At 45.8% G+C, this 27,705-nt stretch overlaps 1 protein-coding gene across 5 annotated transcripts in view; it reads left to right on the plus strand.

The window, feature by feature from the left end:
* The first annotated feature begins 7,192 nt into the window (after nt 1-7,192).
* Nucleotides 7,193-27,705, plus strand: part of LOC140412546 (tRNA selenocysteine 1-associated protein 1-like) — a 39,122-nt gene continuing 18,609 nt past the window's right edge. For 2 of the 5 annotated variants that reach the window (XR_011941772.1, XM_072500832.1), the window contains exons 1-4: nt 7,194-7,399; nt 9,953-10,050; nt 11,963-12,062; nt 18,050-18,105. Coding sequence is in view for 4 of the 5 variants with exons in the window: in XM_072500832.1 (XP_072356933.1) it covers nt 7,373-7,399; nt 9,953-10,050; nt 11,963-12,062; nt 18,050-18,105 (281 nt within the window). In the remaining variant the exon portion in view is untranslated. Of the gene's footprint in view, nt 7,400-9,952; nt 10,051-11,962; nt 12,063-18,049; nt 18,106-27,705 lie in introns of all 5 variants that reach the window. The other 3 variants (XM_072500835.1, XM_072500834.1, XM_072500833.1) reach the window with 3 other exon arrangements.

Consider the following 27,705-nt stretch of genomic DNA (forward strand, 5'->3'; position numbering starts at 1 on the left):
AGGACAGGCTTTGCCATTCTTGGTAAAACAAAGTGCGGGGAAACTATATAGAATAATGTTGGAGGAAAGAAAAAAAAAAAAAAAAGGGTGTAGAAAGGAATTGCAGGGTTTGAGGATGTTGCAAACATGAGGGGAGGAATTTTGGTATAGAGATTCAAGGCAAGAAGGACCTTTGTTGGCAAGATGGGGATCCAGGGTATGTTTGACTTTTAGGAGGATTTTGAATGGTACAAAATACAGGAGGGATTTTAAGCACCAGAGGGGTTGTGGAGGACATCTGAAATTTTGCACCAATGAGATGCCCGTCATTCCTTCCTATACTCAGTAAAATATATACTGTAAAAGGTGTACAAATGCACAGTCTAAAGATGTGCAGGTTAGGTGGATTGGCTATGCTAAATTGCCCCTTGGTGTCCAAAGGTTAGATGGTAATAGTAATAATCGCTTATTATCACAAGTAGACTTCAATGAAGTTACTGTGAAAAGCCCCTAGTCGCCACATTCCGGCACCTGTTTGGGGAGGCCAGTGCGGGAATTGAGCCCGCGCTGCTGGCATTGTTCTGCATTACAAGCCAGCTGTTTAGCCCACTGTGCTAAATCAGGTGGGGTTATAGGGATAGGGTGGGGGAGTGGGCCAGGATAGGGTGTTCTTTAAGAGGGTTGCTGCAAACTCAATGGGCCAAATGGCCTCCTTCTGCACTGCAGGGACTCAATGAAGTAACAGAGAGGGGGTAGGCTTGTGGTTGTCATGTGAGAGTACCCTTTAAGAAATGGAGCTGCTGATGTTACTGGACTGATGTCAGAGTATGGGTGGAGCTGAGCTCCACTTCGGCTTTTTAGTTTCAGTTTGAGAAAGCTTGGGTGTGTCTGTGTTTTTCAGTGAGCTGAATCTGAAGTTAAAAGTGAGCTGCACTGCTGTTGATCTCTGCCATCAAAAGACTATGGATCATTTAGGTGAACTCAGAATTGTAAAAAGGTCTCAGTATTGAATATAAATCTAATGTGCTCCTGTTTGAAGGTTTGTTAAGCCTTTTGATGTTAAAAGGACAACATACAGATTACTTAATGTTGTATTCTTTGGGGGGGGGGGGGTGTATTTGATTTACTGGTTGCTCAGATATTCACTGTTTGTTTTAAAAAGGTTAACTTGAGTTCATAGAATAAACATTGTTTGGTTTTTAAAAAAAAAAACACTGGTCCACTTTCTGCTATACCAGACCTGTAGAGTGAGCCGTGTGCTCCCCATACCACAATCTATTAAAAGTTGTGAGTCAGGTGAACTCCATGATACACTTTGGGGTTCTCTAAACCCTGACCCATAACAGTGGTGCACGGGCAGTATCCCTGCCTCTCAGCCAGACGATGGTGAAATTGTTTATTTTTAGTGTGTGCTTTAATCACCAAGCCGGGCAATGGGTTCCGCAGTGGCTGAATGAAGGTCTCTTGAGCCCTCTGCTGAATTTTGTCAGGGACAGTCTTTAATGATGAGAGTTGTTGATTGGAGTTCCCTACAGTTGTAGTCTGGGTTCTCTGCAAGACCCCACTTGTGCCAATTTGCTGCACAGAGGCCTTGGCCAGTGTGGAAATGATTGAAGAGTGCCCATTGTTGGCATGGCAGTTGAAGCCAGGTGGGTGGTCTGTGATGAGGAAGTGGTCTTTAGTGGCAGCATGTTGATTCCATTCCTGTTGCCACAAGGTCTCTGCTGTTAACCCTTGGCACGCTGGTCTTAGCCATATAGGCTGACATGAGGGGAGGCGAGCAGGTGGATTGGTAACATCTTTGTGTAGCAGCAGGCTTGAGTTAATGTAAACCTTCTTCTGGAGGTTTCTTGTTGCAATCTCCCTCTTTATGGTGAGGAATGCAAGATGTTGCTCAGACTAGGAGCCAGGGCAATAGAGTTGATCAGAGAGTACCTGAGAGATACACGTTGTGTGAGAATCATAGAATCCCTACTGTGCAGAAGGAGGCCATTCGGCCCATCAAATCTGCACCGACCCTTAGCACTCTATCCATGTCCACACCCCCGTCCACCCTATGCTATCCACATAACCCCATAATCTACACATCCCTGGACACTAATGGGCAATTTAGCATGGCCAATCGACCCAACTCGCAATTCTTTGGGCTGTTTGGGGGGGGGGGGGGGGGGAAAAAGAGAACCGGAGCACCCGGTGGAAACCCATGTAGACATGGGGAGAACATGCAAACTCCGCATAGACAGTGACCCAAGGCCAAAATTGAACCAGGGTCCCTGGCGCTGTGAGACAGCAGCGCTAACCACAGTGCCATCATGCTGCCAGTGTTGAGCTAGGTATCTAAAAGACTGGTGTGGGATGAATTGTACCATGGTGTGCAGTACTCTGTAGTCGGGTAGATTATGGCAGGAAGAAGGGAGGCTGGGTAGCACAGTGGTTAGCACTGTTGCTTCACAGCCAATGTCCCAGGTTCTATTCCTGGCTTGGGTCACTGCGTTCAGAGTCTGCACCAGACATTGCATCTTCATTTTAGAGACTCCAGGGTGCCCATGATGTAGTTCAGCCAGCATGGCTCGATGTCCTCGACTTGGAACTATTACTCAAGTCCCCCATAGTAGGATCCCGTCTTCCACGGTCATCTGCTCCAGTAAGGGTGGAATTCCGCCTGGACCAGTCTTTCCATCTCCCCAATTAGCATCAGGTGTTTTATTTTTGATAAAACCGGGTCCCTTTGGGTCCATAGACGAATGTTTTGTGCGGCCACTGGAAGGGTGTCCACGAAATACAAAGTCATTACCGTTTCCTCGATTTTGGGTACTAATGGAGGGGCGTCCAGGTTATGGCAGCCTGCTTAATGCATCGGCATTTGCCACCTAGGTTCCTGGCCGATGCTCCAGTTGATACTGGGACGCTGCCAGTAGTAGGGCCCAGCGTTGGATCCCGGCTGAAGATATTGCTTGGTCTTCTTTCAACAAACCCAGCAATGGCTTATGGTCTATAATTAGTGAATTTCCGCCCATACAAGTACTGGTGGAATTTCTTCACCGCGAAGATCACAGCCAGTCCTTCCTTTTTGATTTGGCCGTACTTTCGTTCTGCTGCTGCCAGCGTCCTGGAAGCAAACGCTACAGGTCGTTCCTGTCCGTTTTGCCCTCTTGTGCCACAATTGCACCAATGCCATATGGAGATGAGTCACACGTGAGCACCAACTCTTTCCTGAGGTCGTAGTGTGCCAAGACGTTCTGAAGAAAGCTGTTCTTTTATCTTCTTGAAAGCCCAGTCTTGGCAGGCGGACCACTCCCAGGCTTGCCCCTTTTTTAGTAATCGGTGTAGGGGGTCCAAGATGGAAGGCCTGTTCTGTATGAACTTTCCATAATATGTCACCAGTCCTAAAAAAGACCTTAACTCCTGGATTGTGGTGGGGGCCGGGGCATCTTTATATCGCCCTCACCCGAGCCTCCATGTAGCCCTGATTTGTCAACCTTGTACCCCAGATAGGTTACTTGAGGTGCTAGGAAAATACATTGCTCTTTAGGCGCACACCTGCTGCTGAAAACCTCCTAAGGACTTCCTCCAGGTTTTGCAGGTGTTCTGCATTGTTTTTCCTGTAATGAGGACATTGTCCAGGTAAATGGCGACTTCTGGTAGCCCTTGCAATATATTCTCCATTGTCCTCTGGAATATCGCACAAGCTGACGATACCCCGAAGAGTAATCTGGTGTACTTCGGGGTGTTTATCGTTGAGAATTTTTGGGACTCTGTCCAGCTTCAGCTGTAGATATGCCTGGCTCATATCCAGCTTTGAGAATAAGAGTCCTCCCGCCAGCTTTGTATACAAATCCTCAATCGGGGAATTGGGTACTTGTCCAGCTGTGAGTAGCGATTAATCGTTTGTTTGAAATCTCCACAAAGGCAGACCGAGCCGTCCGGCTTAAGGATAGGCACCACGGGTGCCCCCACTCTGCAAACTGGCCGGTTTTATTATTCCCTCCTGCTCTAATAATTTTATTTCCATATCGACTTTCTGCCTTAATGCAAAAGGTACTGGTCAGGCCTTGTAGAATTTTGGGATTGCCTCTGGATCTCCATGCAATGTCGCCTTTGCTCCCTTTATTGTTCCGAGCCCTTCTTGGAAAGCCTCTGGGTATTTGCACAAGAGTTCGCTCAGGTGGCCATTTTCCAGCTGGAAAATGTTTACCCAATCCAGCTGGATCTCTTTTGGCCAGTTTCATCCAAATAAGCTTGGCCCCACACCTTTCACTACCATTATCGATAGCCTAACCAGTTGCTCTCCATAAACCATTTTCCAGCTGGAAAATGTTTACCCAATCCAGCTGGATCTCTTTTAGCCAGTTTCATCCAAATAAGCTTAGCCCCACACCTTTCACTACCATTATCGATAGCCTAACCAGTTGCTCTCCATAAACCACAGTTACATGCGTTGTGCCCAACACTGTGGTTTCCCGGTGTACGGCCTCAGTTTTGCCTAGGTCCTGGTTCAGGATAAGGGTTGGAGTCCAGAGCGAATTTTATTGAATACTGTTTCCCCCATCACTGATACAGCTGCTCCAGCGTCGACTTCCATCAGTGTGGGTCGTCCATTCAACCTTATGGATAATTTAATGGGTTTTGATTTCACCATAGTTACACAATTTAGTTGTTCCTCGACAGTGGTAGGTGGGGCTTCTAGGGTATGCATTCTCCTGTACCCCGGCCTACATGACCTTTTCCAAGATAATTGTTTTGGGCTTCTATTTCTCCTTTCTGGCTCCGATCTCTGGCAACAAGTTGATGCGCAATCAATTACTCTGAAGACAAGGTGAGTCATAACTAATAGGCTTTAATCTGCTAGAACGATTCCCCAGCAGCTTAGATACAGAAAGTGAAGGCTGCTGGGACAGCATTGGTTCTTATACTCCGCCTCTCAGGGCAGAGCAATGTACATCAGCCAATGGTAGACTCCTGGGTCTAGCCAATGGTCATCCACCTCTCAGGTATCGCAATACCTGGTATTACCATACAAGTACAATATTTTGCCGGGCGAAAGGTTGCCATCTGTCTGGACCTCATTTTCCCTTGCTTGGGAGGACTTCTGCAAGTGGGCCTGGCTAACTTAGTATCCAAGTCGTTCCAGTGGCTATGCAGTTGCCTATCCCCCAGCAGTAGTCCCTCAAACTCAGTTTCACTGGTATGGGTGTCTACCTCCATCAGAGTACCCTGTAATCCATGTGCTCTGCTTTTTCCAAGGCCAAAGCCAGCTGCAATGCTAGTTTGCAATCCAGCTTGGTCTCTGCAAACAGACGTTTCTGTATTGCTAAATTATTTATTCCACATACCAAACAGTCTCAGAGCATCTTATTTACCATCAGGCCAAATTCACAAGCCTCTGCTAACCACCTTAATCTTGTTAAGTTTGTAACTGACTCCCCAGTGTCTCGGAATGCTGAATAAAATCGGTACCTTCACAGGATCAGAGGTGGCTTAGGGTCATCGACTCCTTTACTAAGTCCATCAATTCCTGGAAGGTTTTCATGTCCGGTGCCTCCGGAAAAGTGAGACTGCACATAATGGCAAAGGCTGCTGGCCCACACACAGTCAGCAGAATGACCCGTTGCTTTTCATCTGGAATTATATCATTTGCTCTAAAGAAGTACTTCATCCTCTCTACATATTGGGCCCAGTCTTCCACTGCAGGGTCAACTTTCCAAATAAAGGCATTTTGCCTGTCAGTGGCTTACCCTCAATATGCAGCAGCTGCTGACAAGCAGATGTCTTTGGGTCATTCCATTTTCCGCATCACCATTGTAATAAGTCCACAGAGGCAGAAGTCCCATCACCAGAATTCTTTTCATTTACAAACCCAACAGCTGACCAACCAGGTGAAGTCTGTTGTCTACACCAGGAGTGCAGAGGATCTGACACTCCCTGTTATATACACAGAAAGGGGTTCCCTGATTGGGCCACTAATCAGGGAACTCATATTCTAATCGGCCAATCTCAAAGGCCTGGGCTCAGTCATTACAGGTGGTTAGGACCTGGTCACGTGTGCTTCGCCTTTGCCGAAAGTTTGCTTGTTCAACTTTCAAGAATTTCTCTGCCTCTGGCTCTATCTGCTGTAAGATGAGATACTCTAAGACTTTGCAGAGCAGAGCAGTGATATTCGTCTATACTTTTTTTTCAATAAATTTAGTGTACCCAATTCATTTTTTACAATTAAGGGGCAATTTAGCATGGCCAATCCAACTACCTTGCACATCTTGGGGTCGTGGGGGTGAAATCCACGCAAATACAGGGAGAATGTGCAAGCTCCACACGGACAGTGACCCAGAGCTGGGATCAAACCTGGGACCTCAATGCCATGAGGCAGCAGTGCTAACCACTGCACCACCATGCTGCCCTATTCGTCTATACTTTGAAGGTAAGTTTGGGTCTTTGCCTGGTTTTGGGACGCTGATTACTTTGGACATGTGCCTGGGTTTAGGCAACCTTCCTTGGCAGATAATCTTTGTGATGAATTGAGCCAATCAGCAGTCGGCACATGGGCCAAGGTGTTTGAGGAACTCAGAAAGAATGTTGTCAAAGCAGCAGCAGTGCTGGGCTAGATTTTTTGCAATATTACTGGACTAGTAATCCAGAGGCCAAGGCTACCCTGGGGACATGTCGGACATGGGTTCAAATCCCTCCATGCCAACTGGTAAAATTTGAATTTAGTTAATAAATGATGGTGACCATGTATCAGCGATGGTTGTAAAAAAAAAACAGCTGGTTCATTTAATGCCCTTTAGGGAAGGAAATTATTTTCTTTACCTTGTCTGGTCTACAGACCCACAGCAATGTGGTTGACGCTTAAACTTCCCGCCGAGATGGCGGCGCAAGCCGTTGAAGAGCAATTGGGTGTGGGCAACAAATGGTGCCCTTAATTGTCAGTGCCACCCAGATCTTATGAAAGAGTAAAGAAAAGGCCGCCTTCTGTGCTACATGTGCTCTATGATTCTAATCACTGTTGTAGTGTAAAGAGTGGATACTGTCTGTGCCTGATCAGACATTCTAATTCTCGCCAACCCCCCTCCTACTCTAAAACAAAAAGAAATCAATTTATTACCAGTGCAGCTCACACCTACGCTTCATTTATTTCGGTCGGCAGTCACATAATTAGGCGCGGCAGTGAATCCTCCACTGCTGCGGGTGGCGCTGCGGCGTGGAGGAGGAGTTGGAGTTAGGCAGGCGGAAGGCGAGTGCGGTGAGGGGGCCGGCGGACGGACGGAGTCTGCTGGATGTGTGCGCGTTCTTTCCGTCCACCCGCGTCCTGTGTTATTGGATCGGTTTTACTTTCACCCCCTCCCCCTCCTCGGCAGCACGGGAGCGACACTCGGAGAAAAATTAGAGAGAGGGGAAGATGTCGCGGAGTCTGTGGATGGGCGATGTAAGTGTGAGGAGGGCAGCCAAGAAGGCGCCGCGTTGCCAGGGTTATTGCCCTGAGTCAGGGGCCTGCCCGGCTGACCAGGACAAGAGAGTGCTGGGCTGGGGCAGCTCGATGCTGCAATCTGGGCCCACTGACTGGCCAGATACAGAATCAATAGTCAATAACTGTGTGCAAAGAACAGTCACTGTGAATTCTATATATCTAATCAATCAGCTCCCTTTGCCCCTGTGGTAGAAATTGTTGTTAACATTTAAAATTTTGCCATTCTTGGCTGCTGAGTGCAAGACGAAAAGCTTTGACACGTCTATCCTTCCAGCAATGTAGTGTCATGCAATTCTAAATATTTATTTGGAAGTTTCCTTTTGTTTGTCCTTGTAATTTGAGCACAGCTGGAAAAGCCAGCACCCATCCCTAATTGCCCCTGGAGGTTAGGCGCCAACGATTGAGCGGCTTGTTTACGGCCATTTCAGAGGGCAGTTTAGAGTCCGCCACATTGCTGGCCAGATTGGGTCTAGCACATTTGGCCAGTAAGCTGGTTTGTGATTTAGGACAAGGGCAACAGCACGGGTTCAATTCCTGTACTGGCTGAGGTTATCTATGAAGGTCTCGCCTTCGCAACCTTGCTCCTCGCTGGAGGTGTGGTGATCCTCAGGTTAAATCACCACCAGTCAGCGTTCTCCCTCAAAGGGGAAAGCAACCTATGGTCATCTGGGACTATAGCAATTTTATCTTTTAAGACCGGGTAAATGACGGCAGGCATCGTCCCCTGAAGGACATTAGTGAACTAGATTGTTTTTTACACGTCTGATAGTTTCAGGATCATTATTAATGAGATGAGCATTTTATTTCAGATTTATTAATTAATTGAATTTAAATTCCTCCAGATCAATGGTGAGAAAACCTGTAGGTAAATAATGTATAATATATATTGTACTTGTCTTGTTAAACATCCTGCATAGGGTTCCCATTTCCTGCCCTTTGCTTCCAATTATATATTTACGATCACATTTTGTTGCCAACATTTTTCGCTGCATCAACTGTGATGGTGTAATTGCCAGTTTGACTGGAGCACCGGTCACCTCCATCAGGTAAATGTGAATGACCTGACGTTTATTGCAAAAGATCTGAAGTTCATCAACTGGCTAGGCTGCTGCTGCCCAGGACAGTTTGCTACTGATATAAAATTGCCAGTCTCGTTCAGGTGATTATGAATCTTTGGAATTCATTAACGTGGCAGGCCAAGTATGTTCAGTCATTGTGTATATTCAAGGTTGGGATAAAATTTTGGACTCTAGGGGAATCGAGGGACATGGGATTGGGTGGGAAAGTGTGGTTGAGGTCAAAGATTGACCGTGATCTTATTGCATGATGGAGCAGGCTCAAGGGATCATTTGGCTACTCATGTGGTTTTATGTTGCAGGATGGATGTTGTAAGAGATGTTATGCTGATTCACCCGGAGAGTACCTTTTTTTTTGGCAAGGCCGGCATCTATTGCCACCCTTAATTGTCCTCAACCGAGTGGCTTGCTGGACCACTTCAGAGGACAGTTGGGTTAGTGGTACTGGAGTTAGAGAAGGAAATGGATGAACCTGTTGGAATTTTAACGACAATTGTATGGCTTCGTGGTCATTTTTACTGGTATCAAGTTTTATTAAAACTGATTTTAAATTCTCAAAACCATCATCGTGAGATTTGAACTCACATTCCGATAATATATCATTACAGTACCATGTCCACACTTAAAGAAAAAGTAGTTTATGGTACTTTTCTCACCATCCTTGGCTAAGAGGACGATAGGTAACCAATCTATAATAGGTAACTAATCATCTTCATCCTCTTCCCTAATAAAATACTGCCACGTTCTAAATGGTCTATCTGATGGTTGTCTGGGTGTGTGGATTACGGTTAGGAGGACAGGCTTTTAAATGATCAAACTATTTTGGAATATGCCTGATCTGTGCTATAGAGCATTGGCATGTAGCGCCAATGTATTATAGGCACTGATTCAGTTTCCCTCATTTCCCATAACCCTAAATGTAAGAACTCGGAGAGGAGGTGACATGTGATCCTGAGAGCAATGAGTGAAAGCTAGTGGTTTGTTATGTGCCGCCTGGTATCAGGCTAAGAACAGATTGACTGTGTGCTGAGAATGTCCACCTCTATTTGGATATGTGATCCAAGGGAACAGCTAGTGGAGAAATTGGGTGGGTGTTGTCATGGGAGAATGGCCATCATAATACAGTGTAGTTTAGTCACTTCCTTTTGAAGTGGCAGTTTTGTTCTGGGACAATGAATATAAATTTTCACTTTAATAATATTAAAACATTAGGTCTGGATGAGAAAAGGCAAGCTTGTCCTGCCAGTCCTCTAGTTCTCCCAGCCAAGATCCAACTGCATCCTAAGAATCGCTAATTGTTTGGAATAACTTGCCAGACTTGAGCAAAGAATTGCTTCCTAATACCTAAAATTGAAAATTTTTACTTTGAATTAAATGTACATTCTACTAACCTTCTGAATTAACTTTTGGACACATTCTGTACTTTATTCTGCAGTTGGAAAACTACATGGATGAAAATTTTATCTCAAGAGCATTTGCCACAATGGGTGAAACTGTAATAAGTGTAAAGATTATTCGTAATCGAGTGACAGGGTAAGAACAGTTGTTACGTTTACAAATGAGCAATTATTTGTCATTATATATCAATGTCATGAAATTAGCAGAATTGTATTGATTTAGTTTTTTGATTTGCCTCAATTTTTTTCTCAATGGAAAAGTCCAGTGAAGGTGCACATGCTTTTTGCAGTTCACAAAAGAAATGACTTAAAAAGAGTACCATTAAAAAGTCTGCACATTATTGAAATAAATCGATTTCCTGAAGGTGCAGCTGTAAAGTAAAAAGGCAAGTTCAGGTATAGCCTATCTTAGAAAATAACAATAATTTAGGATTTACAATTTCCATTTAGTTAAGTACAGTTGACTATGTAAAATATATTCTCTTTTTAACGGAATTATGTAAAGAAATTAAGTAAAGAAATAACTTGCATCATTTATATCGTAGGTAAGCACGTCCAGTGGTGCACTTTTTGAAATATAGTCACATTCATAAAGTCGGGAAATGTGGTAGCCAATTCACACAGCATGGTGTCTCGCACAGCAAAGCGATAATTCATCAGAATGGTTCATTTTTATGACATCTGCTAACTGCTAGTTAGGACACTGAGCGAACTCCCTGCTTTTCTTTAAAATAAAGTCTTGGGATCTTGTGAATCTATTGGGTAGGGCAGATGGGGACGAGATTGAGCATATCATCTGAAACATGGTAACTCCAGATTTGCAGCTGAAGTGTTGAACTAGATTATGTGCTCCAGACGCTAAATGGGGCTTGAACACACAACTCCTGACTCAGGTGAGAGTGCTAGCATTGAGTGTTGACTGATAATTAATCATGCAAACTTTCAATAATGGGCACTATTGTATTAATCAAACAGTTTCTGGGTACGAGGAAAGAGATTTTTTCATTCTCTATTGCATCCTCTTGGTGGGTACACATTAGAACAATAGATAAACCAGTAAATAAGTAATGAAATCACAGGTTTTGGCAACATTGTTGTCTGTACAAACAATTATCCTTTCTGTCTTCACAATTTTAATGCTTCGACTGTTGGAACTTTGTTGTCTACATTATTATTTCCTAAGCCTGTACAGCCTTAGCTCAGTGATGCCACTGTCACCTCTGAGTCAGAAGGTTGTGGGCTCTAAGATGTGTCATCTTTTAGATAAAATGTTAAACTGAGGAGGCCTGCCTCCCACTCAGATAGACATAAAAGATCCTGTAGAACTACACAAAGATTTTTCTGTACGTTGACCAATATTTATTCCTCAACTATCATCGCTAATAGATAATATTTGGTTGTTTATGCAATTTTTATTTGTGCGACTTTACTATGAGCAAATTGCCATGTTTCCATTCAATTGAGGAACTTTATTTTTAATTTCTGTGTGTATGTCACTGTTTGCTCAATGATTTTTAAAATCTCTTCCAATTATGGGGCAATTTATTGTGGCCAATCCACCTATCCTGCACATCGTTGGGTCGTGGGGATGAGACCCATGCAGACGCAGGGAGAATGTGGAAACTCCACACGGACAGTGACCCAGGGCACGGATTGAATCTGGGTCTCGGTGCTCTGAAGCAGCAGAGCTAACCACTGCGTCACCATGCCGCCCTAAATTGTTTTTTTTCTATAGTACAACAGTAACTACACTTAGTTGCATTTTATTGGCTGTAAAATGTTTTGGCATACCCTGAAGTTATGAAAAACAATATATAAATGCAAGTTCTTTCTGAGTGACAATTCTTAAAAAGTGGCACAAGGTGTAAATTGACAAACGTATAACTTTCAGATCCTCATAACTGTTTACGCCATAGTTCCATGGTGGTACTCATGTTACAGTGCTCCTCGTGTTAATCAGCCAGAAAACTGTGTGTAACATACATTATTGAGACAGATGTTGCAATTTCTTGGTGTTCCTCTCATTTAAACTTTTTTTTTAAATTCAGGACGCCAGCAGGTTACTGCTTTGTTGAGTTCACAGACCAGGCTGCCGCAGAGCGATGTCTACTTAAGATCAATGGAAAAAAACTTCCAGGTGCTTCACCTGTAAGTGTTTTGCTGAACATGTTTGGGAAAGAAACATCTAACTATTGTGGAAAAATTGGCGAATGAATCTAGTAATCTGACTGTTTGTGATGTAGCTGTGTTATATTGATTTGTAAAGGAAATGTCAATTTCTATTCGGACCTTCTGATTGCTCATTGTGCAATTTCAATACCTAAAGACCCTGATCTGTTTAATTTGAAAAGTTTTGATAACGAATAGAAATGTTTGTAAAGGGATATTCTGAACTTTGCCTATTGCACAAATAGTGGCTAACAATATTGTGGGAAAAATCAACCACTTCAAGAGTCAGACTTGCTGTGATCAGATAAATGCAATTTTATTGTTACACGAAGCTTCGGGAGAAAGCGAACGTACCCCGCGGTACAGCAGCCAGCCTTCTTCCCGGTTTGAATGGCAGTCATTCATTTTATACTTTGGGTTCACAATGAGCCCAGATACAAAAAATTATCACCTTGTTATCTTTAAACATTTTATAGATTGTACATCGCTATCACAATGAGCCCAGATACAAAACAGTTATCACCTTGTTATCTTTAAACAGCCACTTCGGGTTCACAATGAGCCCAGATACAAAACAATTATCACCTTGTTATCTTTAAATATTTTATAGATTGTACATCGCTATTTGTAAGCATTTTGCCATTTACACATGGCCACAGTCAAAGAGGGTTAACAGGTTACAGGCAGCAGCAGTAAGGTAGTATCGATTGTCCCTTTGTTTTAGGAAATGGCCCAAGACATTCGTATTAGCATATCATTGTGTACACCTTGGCTGAAGTCAGCTTTATTCAAGTGGTGTCCCGCATTTATGTATTTCTTAATCTTCCTGTCTGGCTTCCTTTGTCCTGGATCTGTTCCTATCTGTCCTACTGGCACCCCGCTGGACTTCAGGCATCAGTTATGTCTGCGTTATTCTCTGTGTCTCCATCTTGTGTGACAAGCAGCCATCTTCTGTGCCAAGTGCCCTTTTGAACCATTTCCCACTTTAACCCCTCCTTTTAGTCCGGGCTGTTGTCGCCCCAACAGCCCCGTAGACCAACATCACGATACCTCTCATAGGTATAGGTCCACAACTTCCCGTCTTTCTCTGCATCTCCTGGAGTCTTCGGGGAATATCGTGGTTTTGTTAAGGGTGACACTGGCTCCTGGCACGACCTTTGTTACGGTACTACAGCAGATTTTTAGACACCCAAAGCTAAGGCAGCACACCAGTGTGACCGATATGAACATGACCAGTCCGTGTATTAAATAGGGTCCCCAGATATTTCCCACTAGCCATTCTAGCCAGCTACTTCCTTTTGTGGGTCCCTGTCTGAAGTTATCCAGTTATTCCCTGATATTGTGAATGGCCTCTGTAATATTATAGGATTCGTCTGTGACATGGGTTATACATTTATCTCCTATGATTGTACACACTCCCCCTTGTTGGGCTAACTGGTAGTCTACTGCATACCGTGTCTGTTGTGCATATAATCTGAGTTCAGCCATTTCTTGGTTGACCGCCTCTAGCGCTTTTGAGGTACTGTTTCCCAAGATTGTTAATGCACAAGCAATTACATTTCTGTTCTTAGCACTAATCACTCCTGATGCTCCCCCCATAGATAGAGTCCCGAGGAACCCGTACCCCAGGGATGATCCTAATGTGCCCGGGGTTTCCCAATCAGCACAGAATTCCTTGCTGATAGCCCGGGTCACTATTCTCCAAATATGTCCCTTCTGAGGGCATGGTACGGTGAGTGGTCCTATGGTTCCCACTGCAAAAAGGCCTGGGAGATGTAGTGTTTCTGTCGCGTACGTTCCATTGAAGAGGAAGACGTATCCCTCCTTTGCCCGGTAGCATGTAGTGTCCTGATTATGAGTCTGCCTGTATTCCCAATTTTTCGGTTCCCCTGACTCCCCGTTGGTTTCCACCACCTGGTAAGTATCAAATGGGTATGTCCATGTGGCTGAGCTTACGTGACTCCCATTGCACTGCCCACACATGAGCTGTCTTCCTGCGGTTGTGTTCAGGCATTTTAGTTAATTGCAGGTGCAAGTAAACTGCCCTTTATTAACCCGACAATGCTGGCGGATGCACTGCATCTGTATGCAGGAATTATTTGTGGGGACCAGGGCATAGGCACATCCCTATCCCTGCCCTGTGAAACAAAGCGGCTAGCTTGCTGTATCTTGACCAGCTTTCCCTCCCTCCTGGAGCTCCCCGCCCCCAGAGTCGGTGGGATTTACAAGTTTCACACATCTCCCCTGTATCCCCTTTTTATACTTTCCGATTTCTCCCTTACAGGGTGCACCTGATGTATCAACTGTATATAAATTGCTCGGGATCCACCCAGGGGTGGCTACAAATAGGGCTTCTACCGACTGTGCTAATGGGTAGCATACAGTTCGATTCCCGTGTAAGTTTATGTGGGCTTTGTAAAATAGATTATCCTCTAGCCCAGTCAAATTTACAGTCGCGACAACGCAAAGTATCATAATCACACTCGTGGTTACACACATTTTTTACAACGAGCAAGTATCAATTCTAACGCTATAGTTTATAATCTGTCTGTATGCTTGGTTGCAGAACTGTTCTACACTTTCCGAGTACACTGATCCTTCGCTCGCGGTCTCCTCCTGTGTTTGGGGGAAAGCAATCGGATTAGTTCATTCATGTTCAGGTTGATACAATTTTAGCTGGGTCGTGTTTCCATGTTCCCTTCCCTCTTATGTCAATACAGGCACAGGTGTCTCCACTAATTATGACTTCATATGGCCCATTCCATTTTGGGGCAAATCCTGGCTTAACAGGTAGTGTTTTTATTAGGACGCGACTTCCCGCTGCTGGGACATCAGGGAATATTTCAAGCTCCCTTTGTGTGTCTTTTTGTTCCTGATTGTCTTTTACGAATTTGCGCATCCCTTTTAGCTGGGTGCTCAGTTCCGAAACATATCTCCTGATTCTGTCTTTTAGCGGACCTACATTGGTCCCACCTGTTATGCTTTCTGGTAATTGCATCGCCCGTCCTGTCATTAGCTCATAAGGGGTTAATCCGGTTGTCCGGTTTGTAGTAGCTCTTAACCTCATTAGTATAGTGGGCAACACCTCCGTCCACATTTTTCCCCGATGTTTGCATGGCTTTAGCTAATGTATTCTTACGTGTTCTATTCATACGTTCCACCATCCCAGAACTCTGTGGATGATAGGGGATATGGAATTTTTGTTTTATCCCCATCAATTTACATACTGTTTTCATCACTTTCCCATTGAAGTGTGTCCCCTGGTCCGAATCAATTTTGTAGGGGCACTCCCCATCTAGGGATTACTTCCTCTGCCAATATTCTGGCTACTGTGGTAGCAGTACAATTTCTGGTAGGGAATCCTTCTACCCACCGGGTGAATTGGTCTATGATGACCAGACAATAAGTTTTTCCATGGGATTGTGGCAGTGGCCCTGTGAAATGCATTGTGTTGTGCACATATCACGCATCGGTGGCAGTGTCGGGCTACGTCTCTTCCCATCCCTTTCCACCACCATTCTCTTCCTAAGCTGGTTATCATGGCCTCTCTACCCACATGCGAGAGCCCATGGTGTAATTTCAATAGGGTGTTCTGTATGCATTCCGGTGTTATCACCTTATCCTCTCGTCTCCAAACATTATCAGCCCCTTTGGCTGCACCCTGCGCTTCCCATCTCTCTCTCTCCTCACTTGGGGTGTTCTCCTGTAATTCCCTAATATCTATATCATCTTCTTCTGGTTCTGTAGCTGCTATTGGTAGCTCGTTAATCGTTTTTTGTTCTAGAGCCAGTTGTACTGCTGCATCAGCTGCTTGGTTTCCTTTGAAATTCAACCAATCCAGGTTGTCTCTTCCTGGCTCCTTCTGGTGCGCTTTAATTTTGATTACTGCGGCCTCTCAGGGTTTCACACTGGCTTTTAATAGCGCCTTAATTCTTTGCTGATGTTTGATAGGGGTTCCGCCAGTGGTTATGAACCCTCTCCTTCCCCATGTTGTCATGTAATCATGTATAATTCCAAATGCATATCGGCTATCCGTGTATATGTTCACGGTTTTTCCCTCAGATAACTCTAGTGCCTGTGTGAGCGCCACTAGTTCAGCTACTTGCGCGGATTGACCTCTGTCAATCCTTCCTGACCTTATGGTTTCGAACTTATCATTCACTACTGCCCACCCTGTCTGGGGTGATCCTTCCACATATTTTCGTGACCCATCTACAAAGAGGGTCTCCTGAGCTGTTGTTAATTATGTGTCTTTTATTCTACCTTCTCCTTCATCTCTGTCTACATCTCCACAGGTGTGTGTCTCTCCTGTATCTAAAATCCCTTCTGCTGGATTCTCCCCTATATCTCTTACTATTACTAATGACTTGCTTGGGCGTAGGAGGACAGCTTCCCACTTGGCCCTCCTTTTTACCCTTGTGAGTGGGGGCTGCAGACAGTCAGCCCTGCTGACCTCGGAGGTTCCGTGATTCCTCCGGTTCTGTGGTGGTCCTGGATCGGGTCGGGGGTCTCCCATGCTTCTCCCAACACACTGCCTCTGAGTGTCCATACTTATTACAGTGGCTGCAATGCTTCCCACTCTCTCCTGCTCTGTCTCCTTCCTGTGGGGCCCTGCAATCCCTCGCATAGTGCCCTTGCCGGCCACAATTATGGCAGGTCAGTTTCGGCTTGGCCCAGTTCCCATTACCGGGGGTTGCTACTCTTTCTGGTCTTGCTCTGACCTGGGACGTCTCCTCTACCTGTACACCGCTAGCCCACTCTACCAACTCGTCGTAATCCTGGGACATAATCACTCCCATTTTTAGGATAGCCTGGTGGGCACTAGAGAGTCCATCTTTAAAAGCTTGGATGAACGCCCGATCCCCACTTCGGGTTCACAATGAGCCCAGATACAAAACAATTATCACCTTGTTATCGTTAAACATTTTATAGATTGTACATCGCTATTTGTAAGCATTTTGCCATTTACACATGGCCACAGTCAAAGAGGGTTAACAGGTTACAGGCAGCAGCAGTAAGGTAGTATCGATTGTCCCTTTGTTTTAGGAAATGGCCCAAGACATTCGTATTAGCATATCATTGTGTACACCTTGGCTGAAGTCCGCTTTATTCAAGTGGTGTCCCGCATTTATGTATTTCTTAATCTTCCTGTCTGGCTTCCTTTGTCCTGGATCTGTTCCTATCTGTCCTACTGGCACCCCGCTGGACTTCAGGCATCAGTTATGTCTGCGTTATTCTCTGTGTCTCCATCTTATGTGACAGGCAGCCATCTTCTGTGCCAAGTGCCCTTTTGAACCATTTCCCACTTCAGTATTGCAACAGTACATTTTGTATTTTACTGTATATTGTGATATTTTATTATAAGACTGAGATGCTTGGAGACCTACTTTGCAATGGGAAGTGGAGATTTGACAATTTTTCAGGACCACATAATACCTTGCCTTCAAAGTCAAGTTTTGTTAATTGGAGAGAATAACTGAGGATTCTAGGTTCAATTTAAACAACTGTCATGTGTTTGCATAGCAGCCCTTGTGTTAGAAATCCATTTCCGAGCTCCTTATGAATCAGAGATGAAAATATATACAGTGCAAAGAGCAAAAATATAAGTAGAATAGAAATGAGGGATGAGCTAAAAGACTAGATTAAAGTAATATTCCTTAGCATGTGTTTAAAAGGGGGAGTGAGCGAGAGATTTGAGTTGGGAGTTCTAGAGCTCAGAGACTGAAAGAGTATCTGCCAGAGCTGAACAGATAAAGGGCTACTGAGGTAGAGATGGTCACTGCTGAGGAGGTATTTAATGGTGAGGTTAAGAATCTTTTAAATTGATTCTAGAGTAAAATCAAAACATTAATTTCCTGAGGCTTTACTATTAATAGTAACTACTCCTAATGTTTGGATATACAATCACTCATTCATTGAAATGTATCAAACTACAGTACTATAACAAGTTGTTTCATTTCTGCTAGCAGCCCAGAAGATTTAAGCTCAACTATGCCACTTACGGAAAGCAGCCAGATAACAGGTAATTTATTTCAATATTTTTTGCAGCTGTTGTTCTGTTCATTTATTCCCTAACTTCTGTCTTTGATGTCCTTGTTTCAGCTTTCTTACTTGCTTCCCTTTGACCATCTTGAACACACATCTTTCCCGCCATTTTTTTAACATCATTTTCCCAAAGATCCATCTCTTCCCCTCTCAACTATATTCCCATTAAGTTGCTGATCGCTAAAGTTCTCTTCCATACTCATTGGTATTGTAAACTGTTTCTTTAGGTACTGAACTGCTTTCAAATCCTCTGCCATTGCCCTGCCCTCAAAAACCCCGCCCATTGTCCTTTCAAACCTCCACACCTTCTTCCTTTTCTCTCCAAGACCCTTGAACATTTTTCCTCCCAAATCTGTGGCCAACTTTCTTGGAATTCCTTGTCTAAATCAGGTTTCCTGCCATTGTACTGAAATACCTGAATCAAAGTTACAAATAACATACTTATTGACTGTGGCCAAGGTATACTGTCTCTCCTCCTTCTCAAACTCTTGCAACCTTTGAGACAGTTGACCACACCATCTTTCTGCAACAGCCCTGTTGTCCAGTTGAGTAGGACTGCCCTTGCCTGATTCCACTCTTATATTCGTAGCCAGAGAATTTCCAGAAATGGTTTCTCTTCATACCCTTCATCATCTCAGGAATCCGCCAAGAAACTAACCTTGGCTGCCTTTTATTTCCGATTGACATGTTGCCCTTTGGTGACAGCATTCAAAAATATGGCATCATGTCCCACATGTACATGAATGGCTCATAGCTATACCTCATCACCACCCCTGCTGCCTCTGTGTTGTCAGACTGCCTGTTCAGCATTCAGTCCTGGATAAAGCGTAAATTCCTCCGGTTAAACATTAAGACCAAGGTCATTGCCTTCAGCCCGACCGCAAGCTCTATTTCCTCACCACCAAATATGTCATCCTCCCTGGCTACTGCCTTATGCTGAACCCGACTGTTCGCAATTTTGACGTTCTATTTGATTCTCAGCTGAGCCTCCGACCCCCATATCCTTCGTCAAGAAAACAAATAAATTGTAACGTTTTTCTGTTTGTAATATCTGTCATATTTCTCAAACTGTTGGGGTTTTGTGAGTATGATAATTGGAGTAAGGGACGGTGACTAAAAATCTAAACTAACAATAAGAAGTAGTTGATATGGCAATGAACCTAGAAGGACTTCAAACAAATATTTGTATAAGACAATAACAGGAGTAGATTTGAATTGGTTGTTTCGGTTCAAAGGAGAATATATACCGGTTGTAAAAAAAGGTGTAAGAAAGCAAAGTCAAGATAGGGTGAGTTTAATTTTCTTTTAAATCCTAGGAGCTAAGTAAAGAAATTAATCAATTCTGGGAGGGAGCATTACAAAGGAGATTGGGTAGGACAATGGAGATATCAATGAGAAATCATCACATTTAAGAATCACCAAAACCTATGTGAAGGGGTAGCTGTTTAGATCTCCCAGCAGACAGCAGGAATAGCTGATCGGAACTCTCAGAAACCAGTATGAACAAAGCCAGACCGAAGAACCATCTGTTTTCAACCTCCGAAGACACCAAGAGAAAGCAAAGGCACTGTGTGATTTAATTATTTTTTCCAGGGATCCTATAGATTTTAAAATCTGTAAACTTGCTGAACAGGAATGGGGAAGATTTGCTATGAGGGTAGTTAAGTTATTTTGGAACTGTTTTAAAGTACTGTTTACTATGTAAAGTCATTTTTGTGTTTTAAGTGTAATACTATTTACTTTATTATAAAATCACCACAAGTAGTTAGGGATATCATAGATTTCAGAACCTTTCCTCGCACTACATAAAATGCAAGAACAAAACATTTTGTTAGCTGTTTCAAATATCCCTTCTGTGATTTGGGGCAGCAGCTCAGCATTTACCATCAGTCATGCCATAACATCTTACCAAGGCTGTCTGCTTCCACTGCTTTGTCATTGCTCACCCATTCCTCTCCCTAGATGTCATCCCATCTTCTGCTGAAACTCTCATCAATACCTTTGATTCATCCAGCATTTTGTATTTAACTAATTTTTTTACAGGATATGGGCATTGATGGCAGGCCATCATTTATTGTCCATTCCTACTTTGCCTTTAGAAGGTGGTGCTGAGCTGCCTTCTTGAACAGCTGCAGTCTCTGAGCTTTGGGTATACCCACAGTGCTGTTAGGGAGGGAGTTCCAGGATTTCGATGCAGCGACAGTGAAAGAACGGCGATATATTTCCAAGTCAGGATGGTGAGTGACTTGGAGGTGAAATTCCAGATTGTGGTGTACCCAGGCATCTGTTACCCATGTCCTTCTAGATGGTAGCGGTCGTTGGTTTGGAAGGTGTACGGAACTTTGGTGAGTTCCTGCAGTGCATTTTGTAGATAGTACACACTGCCGCAATTGTTCGTCGGGGGTAGAGGGATTGAATATTTGTGGATGGGCTGCCAATCAAGCGGGCTGCTTTAGCCTGGATGGTGTCCAGCTTCTTGAGTGTTGTTGAAGCTGCACCCATCTAGGCAAGTGGGATGATACCATCACGCTCCTGACTTGTGCCTTGTAGATGCTGGGCAGGCTTTAGGGAGTCATGAGGCGAGTTATTAGCCATTGGATTCCTAGCCTGTGACCTGCTCTTGTAGCCACTGAATTTATATGGTTAGTTCAGTTTCTGGTAACCCTCAGGATGTTGATAGAAGTTGGGGGTGGGAGAGGGGTTTCTCTCACCCCCGTTCACAGGTAAAAACACATGGCAGAGGAGTCGGAGGGCACGGGGGTGTGCTGTTCTCTCGACAAGTAGCTGCCTACTCGAGCGGGTTGATCCGAATTATCCTGGAAAAATGTATGAGTACAAAATTGCAGCCTTACCTATTAAGAAAGCACAACTGGGCCCTTTACCTGGCCTGCGGTGACTCTCTCTGCCTGCCTGCTCAGTCCTAGTTGCAAGGCTTCTTTCTGCGGTTGTGCTAGTCCTCAATAGCTGGCTTCCCACGGAGCATAGAGTAACCCTGGCTCAGTCAGCTTCAAACGTACTTCTTTCATCAAGCCTTTAATAATCTTTCTTTATGATTAGCATTTGTCTTATTATGGTCCTGTGAAGCAACTTGGGATGTTTTCCTGCGATAAATATGCTATATATATGCAAATAGTTGTTGTATAACCAGAAACATTGAGGTGCTGTTCATGCCAGTGATGCCGTGTAATAGCCATGCTGATTTTACCCAACAATGAAAAATTTCAGAAACCTAGGGCGCAATTCTCCCATGGGGAGACTAAGTCCTGACACCGGAGTGAAACCCGGAATGTTTCACTCCGGCGTCGGAGGCCGCTCCCAGCCCCCTATTCTCCCGCCCCTGGGGGGCTAGGAGCGGCGCCGCGGCATTTACGCGACCGGTGTCACGTAAATGACATCACCTGCGCATGCGCGGTTGCGGGCCTCCCCACGGCCGCCTCGCAAGAAGATGTCAGATGGATCTTGCGGGGCGGTGGAGGAAAGGAGGTGCTCCTTCAGAGAGGCCGGCCCGCCGATCGGTGGACACCGATCGTGGGTCAGACCCTTTTTGAGGCCGCCCCCGGTGCAGAAACCCCCCTCCCCACCCCCCCACAGGCCGCCCTCCCAGCGTTCCCATGAATGGTGCCGGTGGGAACCTGTCGTGTTGGGCAGGCCGCTCAGCCCATCCGAGCCGGAGAATCGCCGCTCGCCCGTTACCAACGGCAAGCGGCGATTCTCCCAGCGGCCAGCCGTGATTCTCGCCACGCTGGTTTGGAGTGGGTGGGAGAATCGCCTGCGGGCATCGGGACGGCGTGGCGGGACTTGCGCGGAGCCCGGGCGATTCTCCCACCCGGCGTGGGGGGGGGGGGGGGGGGGGGGAGAATTCCGCCCCTAGTCTGTGTTTTACCAAACTTAATTAAGAGCCATAAGCTGATGAAGAACTAAGTTCACCGTATAAAACTTAAACATCACATAATGACTTAACATGCTAAAAAACAGTTAAATATTGTTGCTCTTATTAGCCTTAGTTTTATTAGCTCTGATTATGTCACCTTTGCTCACGAGTCGCCAGGTATCTTTCTGATACCGCCACGTGGTTCAAGCTCGAGTTATGATTAATAAGTCAGCACACCACTTAGTAAGATTGAAATCAACGGTCATTTATTATGTACAGCAATAAATACTTACACAATAATCCTACTTTCTATATCACTACCTACCACTACTGGCCAATACTTAACTTTTGGGGATGGCCCACCAGGTCAGGGAAACGAATGGCTTATCGAATTGGGTCTGGCCTGCGGGATTCAAAAGGCTGATACGGGTCGATGGCTAGGAGTCTCTATCGGGTATCGATCGCTGGAGTCAAACTTACGGTTTCTGATCGATGGTTCTTGCGAAGGTTGCAAGCAGGGGAAGAAGGGAGAGAGAGAGAGATCTGAACTTGGCCCCTCAATTTATACGGCCCAGGGGCTTCCTGCCTCTCGGGGCGGACCTTGACCCTGAGTCCCAAGTGATTGGACTTGTTCCCAATCACTGGGTTCAATACGCTCCAATAATGGGGCGATTCCTCGATCGGGAGGTGGTTGTTCACCTGTCTTTGTTTCGGCCGCTGCTGGCGCCGAGAGGTCTGGCCCGGCATTCAATTGCTAATATGTTGCAATTGTTCCCAGGGGTAGCCGATTAAACTGCAGATGTCTGTGTTGATGTGCTGCTAATGGTCGCAGGTATCGATCTGGGCCGGCTTCCCCAGAGCCGAATACGCTATTCTGTCTGCAGCTGTCCGTTTGTGCCCTGTTGGCTGCTTTTCCCATCAGCCTTTTCGGTTAGCTATTTTATATCGGGTTTTGGCCAAACAAATCGGGAATCAGCCATTTTAGGTGGCTACATTCCCTACTTGTGATCCTAACGCGAAGCGTGAAGGATCACCTAAATTTTGTCCTTTCCGTTCCCTGACCGGGGGGGGGGGACACCTCCTACATGGCCACTACTCTGACCCTAGCTATGCACAAAAATTTACCTAAACAATTCTTGAGGGCGCTATGTCAGGCAGGGGCATGCATCTACAAAATAAAAACTTGGAAACTCTAATTTTACCTAAGTACACTCATCAAGCATTGCATCATCCTATCTCTCTAAAACATACAACAACAATCATAATATTCAATATACTCTTTCCTGGCTTGGCAGTCAAGCTCAGGATCATACATTTTCTGTTACTGGGGTTTTGTACATTTTTTTTATTTACAGAAAAACGCAAGTGCATGTTTTTTTTATTATTGTTTTATAGGTCGCGGGATCGGGGGTCTGGTCATACCCGAATATAGGGGATCGGATCCGATATACCGGGGTTCGAGCGCGGTACGCTCTCCTTCTCCATTTGCGGAGGCGCATAGTCTGCACTGCACAGCAGAGTATTGCCAACGCTAACAGTGCTTCAATTACGTAAGACAGGGAGTACCAGGTTATGAACCTGGCACACCAGGAAGATGCAGTGTCGCTGGTGACTGGGCTTTGGGTACTGCGAGGCAGTGAAACATTAACGGCAGGGGGGTTTGGAGTAATGGGGTTCCCGCGCAACCAAATGTTCGTGAAAAAAATATTGAGCACGATGAACGAAGTCCTCATGGCTGTCCTCTTTCTTTGTCTTTCTTTGTGTTCTCTGTTTTCTCCGGTCCTGGAGCTTCTGGAGTTCTGTAAAGCAAGCATAGTATCTGTAACTACCTTGGTATAATATCCGGTATGTTAGTGTGTCTGTCCTTCTTGGGGCCAATTAAACCCTTATAATTGGTCACTATATGTGACTCCCCCATTTTTTTTTTTTTCAAAACAAATGTTAGGACACGGCACACTTCCCAATGGTGGACCAGTGCTAAGTTTATCATCCAAATGTTCCTGGATGTAAATAGCATGAGGCAGCAACCCAAAGGTCGCCTAAATAAATAAAACTGTTTTGAAAGGAAAAGGTCGAATGAGGTGCGTATGGGCCGCGACGGGTAAGATTTGGATGGAGCCCCCGGGTAGGACGGCTACCAATACCGTATGTCCCCTACCCGAGCGTTTTTGACCAGCCGGGGGGGGGTCCCCCCAGGCAGGGCGGGTCTCACGCCGTTTCTCCACTGCCTGAGCAACCGACAAGAACGGGCAAAAATGTAGTCGTCATGGTGGGGTTGCTGCTGTGATTCTACCCTCAAATCAGAACGGGCGTCTGGTACTCGAACCAGTACCAGCTGAAAAGCTAGTTCCTGTGAACGAGCGTGTGGTCTGTTGACCAGGTATCTGTGGACAAGTTGGTACCGCTGAACAAGCATCTGGCCGCGGTGGGTGTCCGTTGGAAAGAGCTAAAAGGTTTCAGGTGAATGGGTGTGTGACGGTGAGAAACATTCTCCTGTCGGACGAACAACACTTAAACAAAACATACAAACAACATAAAACATCCTGCAGGTTCCATCAGGAAGGACAACACTTTTCTCCAAGTGTCTCCTTTAAATCATCATGTGGACACCTCAGTTCTCTGTTGCGAACAGGGTCGCAAAGGGGTTGGCGGATTGGGGGTCCGACTCGAGGTCGTCCCCTTCTCCCGGGTGCCAAACTCTGGAGTGAATTAATGTTGAGAGGGCTGCGTGGTGTGAGTTGGGGTTGCTTTCGTCGTTGCGGACGAGTCTGTAGGAGTTGTCGCAGTGCCAATGGGTTTCGTCGAGTTGTGTGGGGACAAAGTCGGGGTCGTCCGTATGGTTCGGTGGTCGGTGGTGTGGTTTGTTTAGGAAAGTGATCAGGAAGGGATCACTGGAGTCGAACTCGGAGTTGCTGGGTGTGGGTGCTGTCGTATGAGGATAGTAGGGAGGCGTGCTGTGGCTATCGTCAGAGTCACAGTCGCTGTCTCTGCTGCTGCAGTCTGGGCGTTCCGGGGCGGAGTGTAGATTTTGGGGCTGGAGTCGGGGGCGAGTCCGTGTCTGGGCTGGACGTGGCGGGGGTTGGTGTGGTTACGTTGGCTGTGGGCGGGGTGTGGGCTGCTGCGTCAAGCATGATGTGGTGGGCGTGGTTTGACTGTGCTCCATAAGCCTTTAACTGGTTTATGTGAACCCACGCAGTCTTACCATTTGGGTATTTGATTTTATATACCGATGGGCTTACTTTATCCGTAATGGAGTACGGACCCGAGTATTTCGGAGACAGAAATGTGCTGGGGTTATACACAGACAACATCACTTGTTGTCCTATATCATACTCCGTTGCATGTACTGCCTTATCAAAACAGGCCTTGCTCTGTTTCCTTTTAGTGCCCAGTTTAACAGCGGCTGCTAACTGAGCCGTTTTTACATTCGCAACTAATTGCTCAACGGCTTTCTTGTGGGTGAGGGCCGTAAATTCAGGGCTGGTCCGGTCTAAACCTAACAAGTACTCTGTCCCTTTCATGGGGCGTCCGGTCATGAGGGTGTGTGGGGTGTAACCTGTGGAGGTGGAAACAGTGTTACGCAAAAACACCAGCGCAAAGGGGAGGACTGAGTTCCAAGTGGAGTTGTTCTGCTGGACCATTTTTCGGAGGGTGGTTTTTAAGGTCCGATTCATGCGCTCCACTATACCACTCGACTGTGGGTGGTACGTAATGTGAAATTTTTGGGTTATGCCAAATATCGTGACGACGTTCTGCATGACCCGTCCCGTAAAGTGAGAACCTTGGTCCGATTCAATACTGCGGGGGAGTCCCCATCTTGTAAAGGTGTGGTGGGTTAGGATTTTGGCTGTGGTTTTCGCGGTGTTGGTGCGGGCTGGAAATGCTTCCACCCACTTTGTAAAAGTGTCTATGACCACCAGAACATATTTATAGCCATTCCTGCAAGGGGGCAATGGACCTATAAAATCGATCTGCAGGTTAGTCCAGGGGCCGTTAATTGTGCCTTTTTGGCATATCTATCTGGGTTGTTCTGTGCGCAGATGAGGCAATTCTCAATGTAATGGGATACATCCTCTTTGAGATTTGGCCACCAACAATGCTGTTTGAGGTGGGCTGTGGTGGGATCGATTCCCTGGTGTCCATGACCATCATGGAATAAACGGATTAATTGGTTCCTATCCTGCTTCGGAACTACATAAAGGGTGTCTTTTAACACCACACCGTCATGTGTGGTTATCGTATTTCTGTACCTCTCGTATGAGGCTGGAAACTTCCCTTTCACGATCTCAGTGAGAGCGCTATCCTGCTTCTGGGCCTCTACTAGATCTTCGATCCTAGTCTGCATGACCTGAACTGCACTCACTGGCGCACTCACTGGGGCGCTTTCGGGGGGCTTTCAAAAATACCCATGCCTGGATCCTGCCTTAGCCAGTGCATCGGCTTTTACATTTCCAGGGGGGGAGGAACGATGGTGGCTGCGGACTTTTATAATGCCAAAAGTCCTGTCCTTGGCTTTTTGCAAAATATGGCGGAGTAATGGGGCAGAGGGGAGGGGATTCCCATCCGCGGAAACAAATCCTCTTGTTTCCCAGAGGGGCAGAAATTCGGTGAGGTTGTTGCAAACGTATAGACTGTCTGAATATATGTCTGCTGGGCTGGGGAAGGAATCTGGGTGCGCTATAATGTTAGCGATGGCCGCAAGCTCTGCTGCCTGCGCGCCTAAGTGTCCGGGTAATTTTAATGTGATTTTCTCGAGGGCGCGTCCCTGCGCGTCCTCCACATAAATCCCACAACCTGTTATGCGTTGCCCATCCAGGACTGTGGAAGATTCATCCACATAGATCCTAATGGGATCCCAATGGGTCCGGGTGAGGGGGGCTCTGAGATGGAGTGGCTAGTTTTCTGGGGGGTGTTTTAGCTATGAAGGGGCCTGTATTATGGTGGGGCGAGATGATCTCACACTCATGGGGGGTTCTGGGGTACTGTAAATTGTCAGCTAAGTATGTGTGGGTCGTTGTCCGTTTGACTGTGATGTCCCGTCCCCGTAAGAGAAGGGTCCACCTAGCAGCGCGGATTTGGCTAATGGTAGCGTCTTTAAGTCGTCCGTCTAGTAAAAGTTGGGTGGGGGTGTGCTCGGTCAAAATGGTGATGGGGTTCAGTCCGGTAATGTATGACAAGTACTGGACTGCCCAGAAAACTGCGAGCAGGTGCCTCTCACAGGCTGAGAATCCCTGCTCCACAGCATCTAAAATTCGGGAGGCATAAGCCAAGGGTCTTAGCTGGTCATGCCGTTCCTGCAGGAGCACGGCTGAAAGGGTACGGTCTGTGGTCGCTACCTCTATGGCGTAAGGGGAAAGCGGGTCTGGAACTTGTAGTGCGGGGGCGGCTATGAGTGCCTGTTTTAATGATTCCACAGCATCCGTATGCTGTGGAAGCCATTCCCAGGGGGCTCCTTTCTTTAGGAGGTCTGAGAGGGGCGCTGCCTTGCTGACAGAACCGTCAATGTGGTTTCGGCAGTAGCCAACCAGTCCTAAAAACGACCGGAGGGCTGAAACGTTTTTGGGAAGGGGCAATTTAGCGATCGAGTCAATTCTTTTGTGCTCGATCTCGCGTTTGCCGTGTGTGATAATAGTACCCAAATATACCACTTTTTCTTCCAATATCTGGGCCTTTTTGGGGTTGACTTTACAGCCAATGGAATGTAGT

This window comes from Scyliorhinus torazame, chromosome 1 (assembly GCF_047496885.1).
Source record: "Scyliorhinus torazame isolate Kashiwa2021f chromosome 1, sScyTor2.1, whole genome shotgun sequence".
In the NCBI taxonomy this organism is placed as follows: domain Eukaryota; kingdom Metazoa; phylum Chordata; class Chondrichthyes; order Carcharhiniformes; family Scyliorhinidae; genus Scyliorhinus; species Scyliorhinus torazame.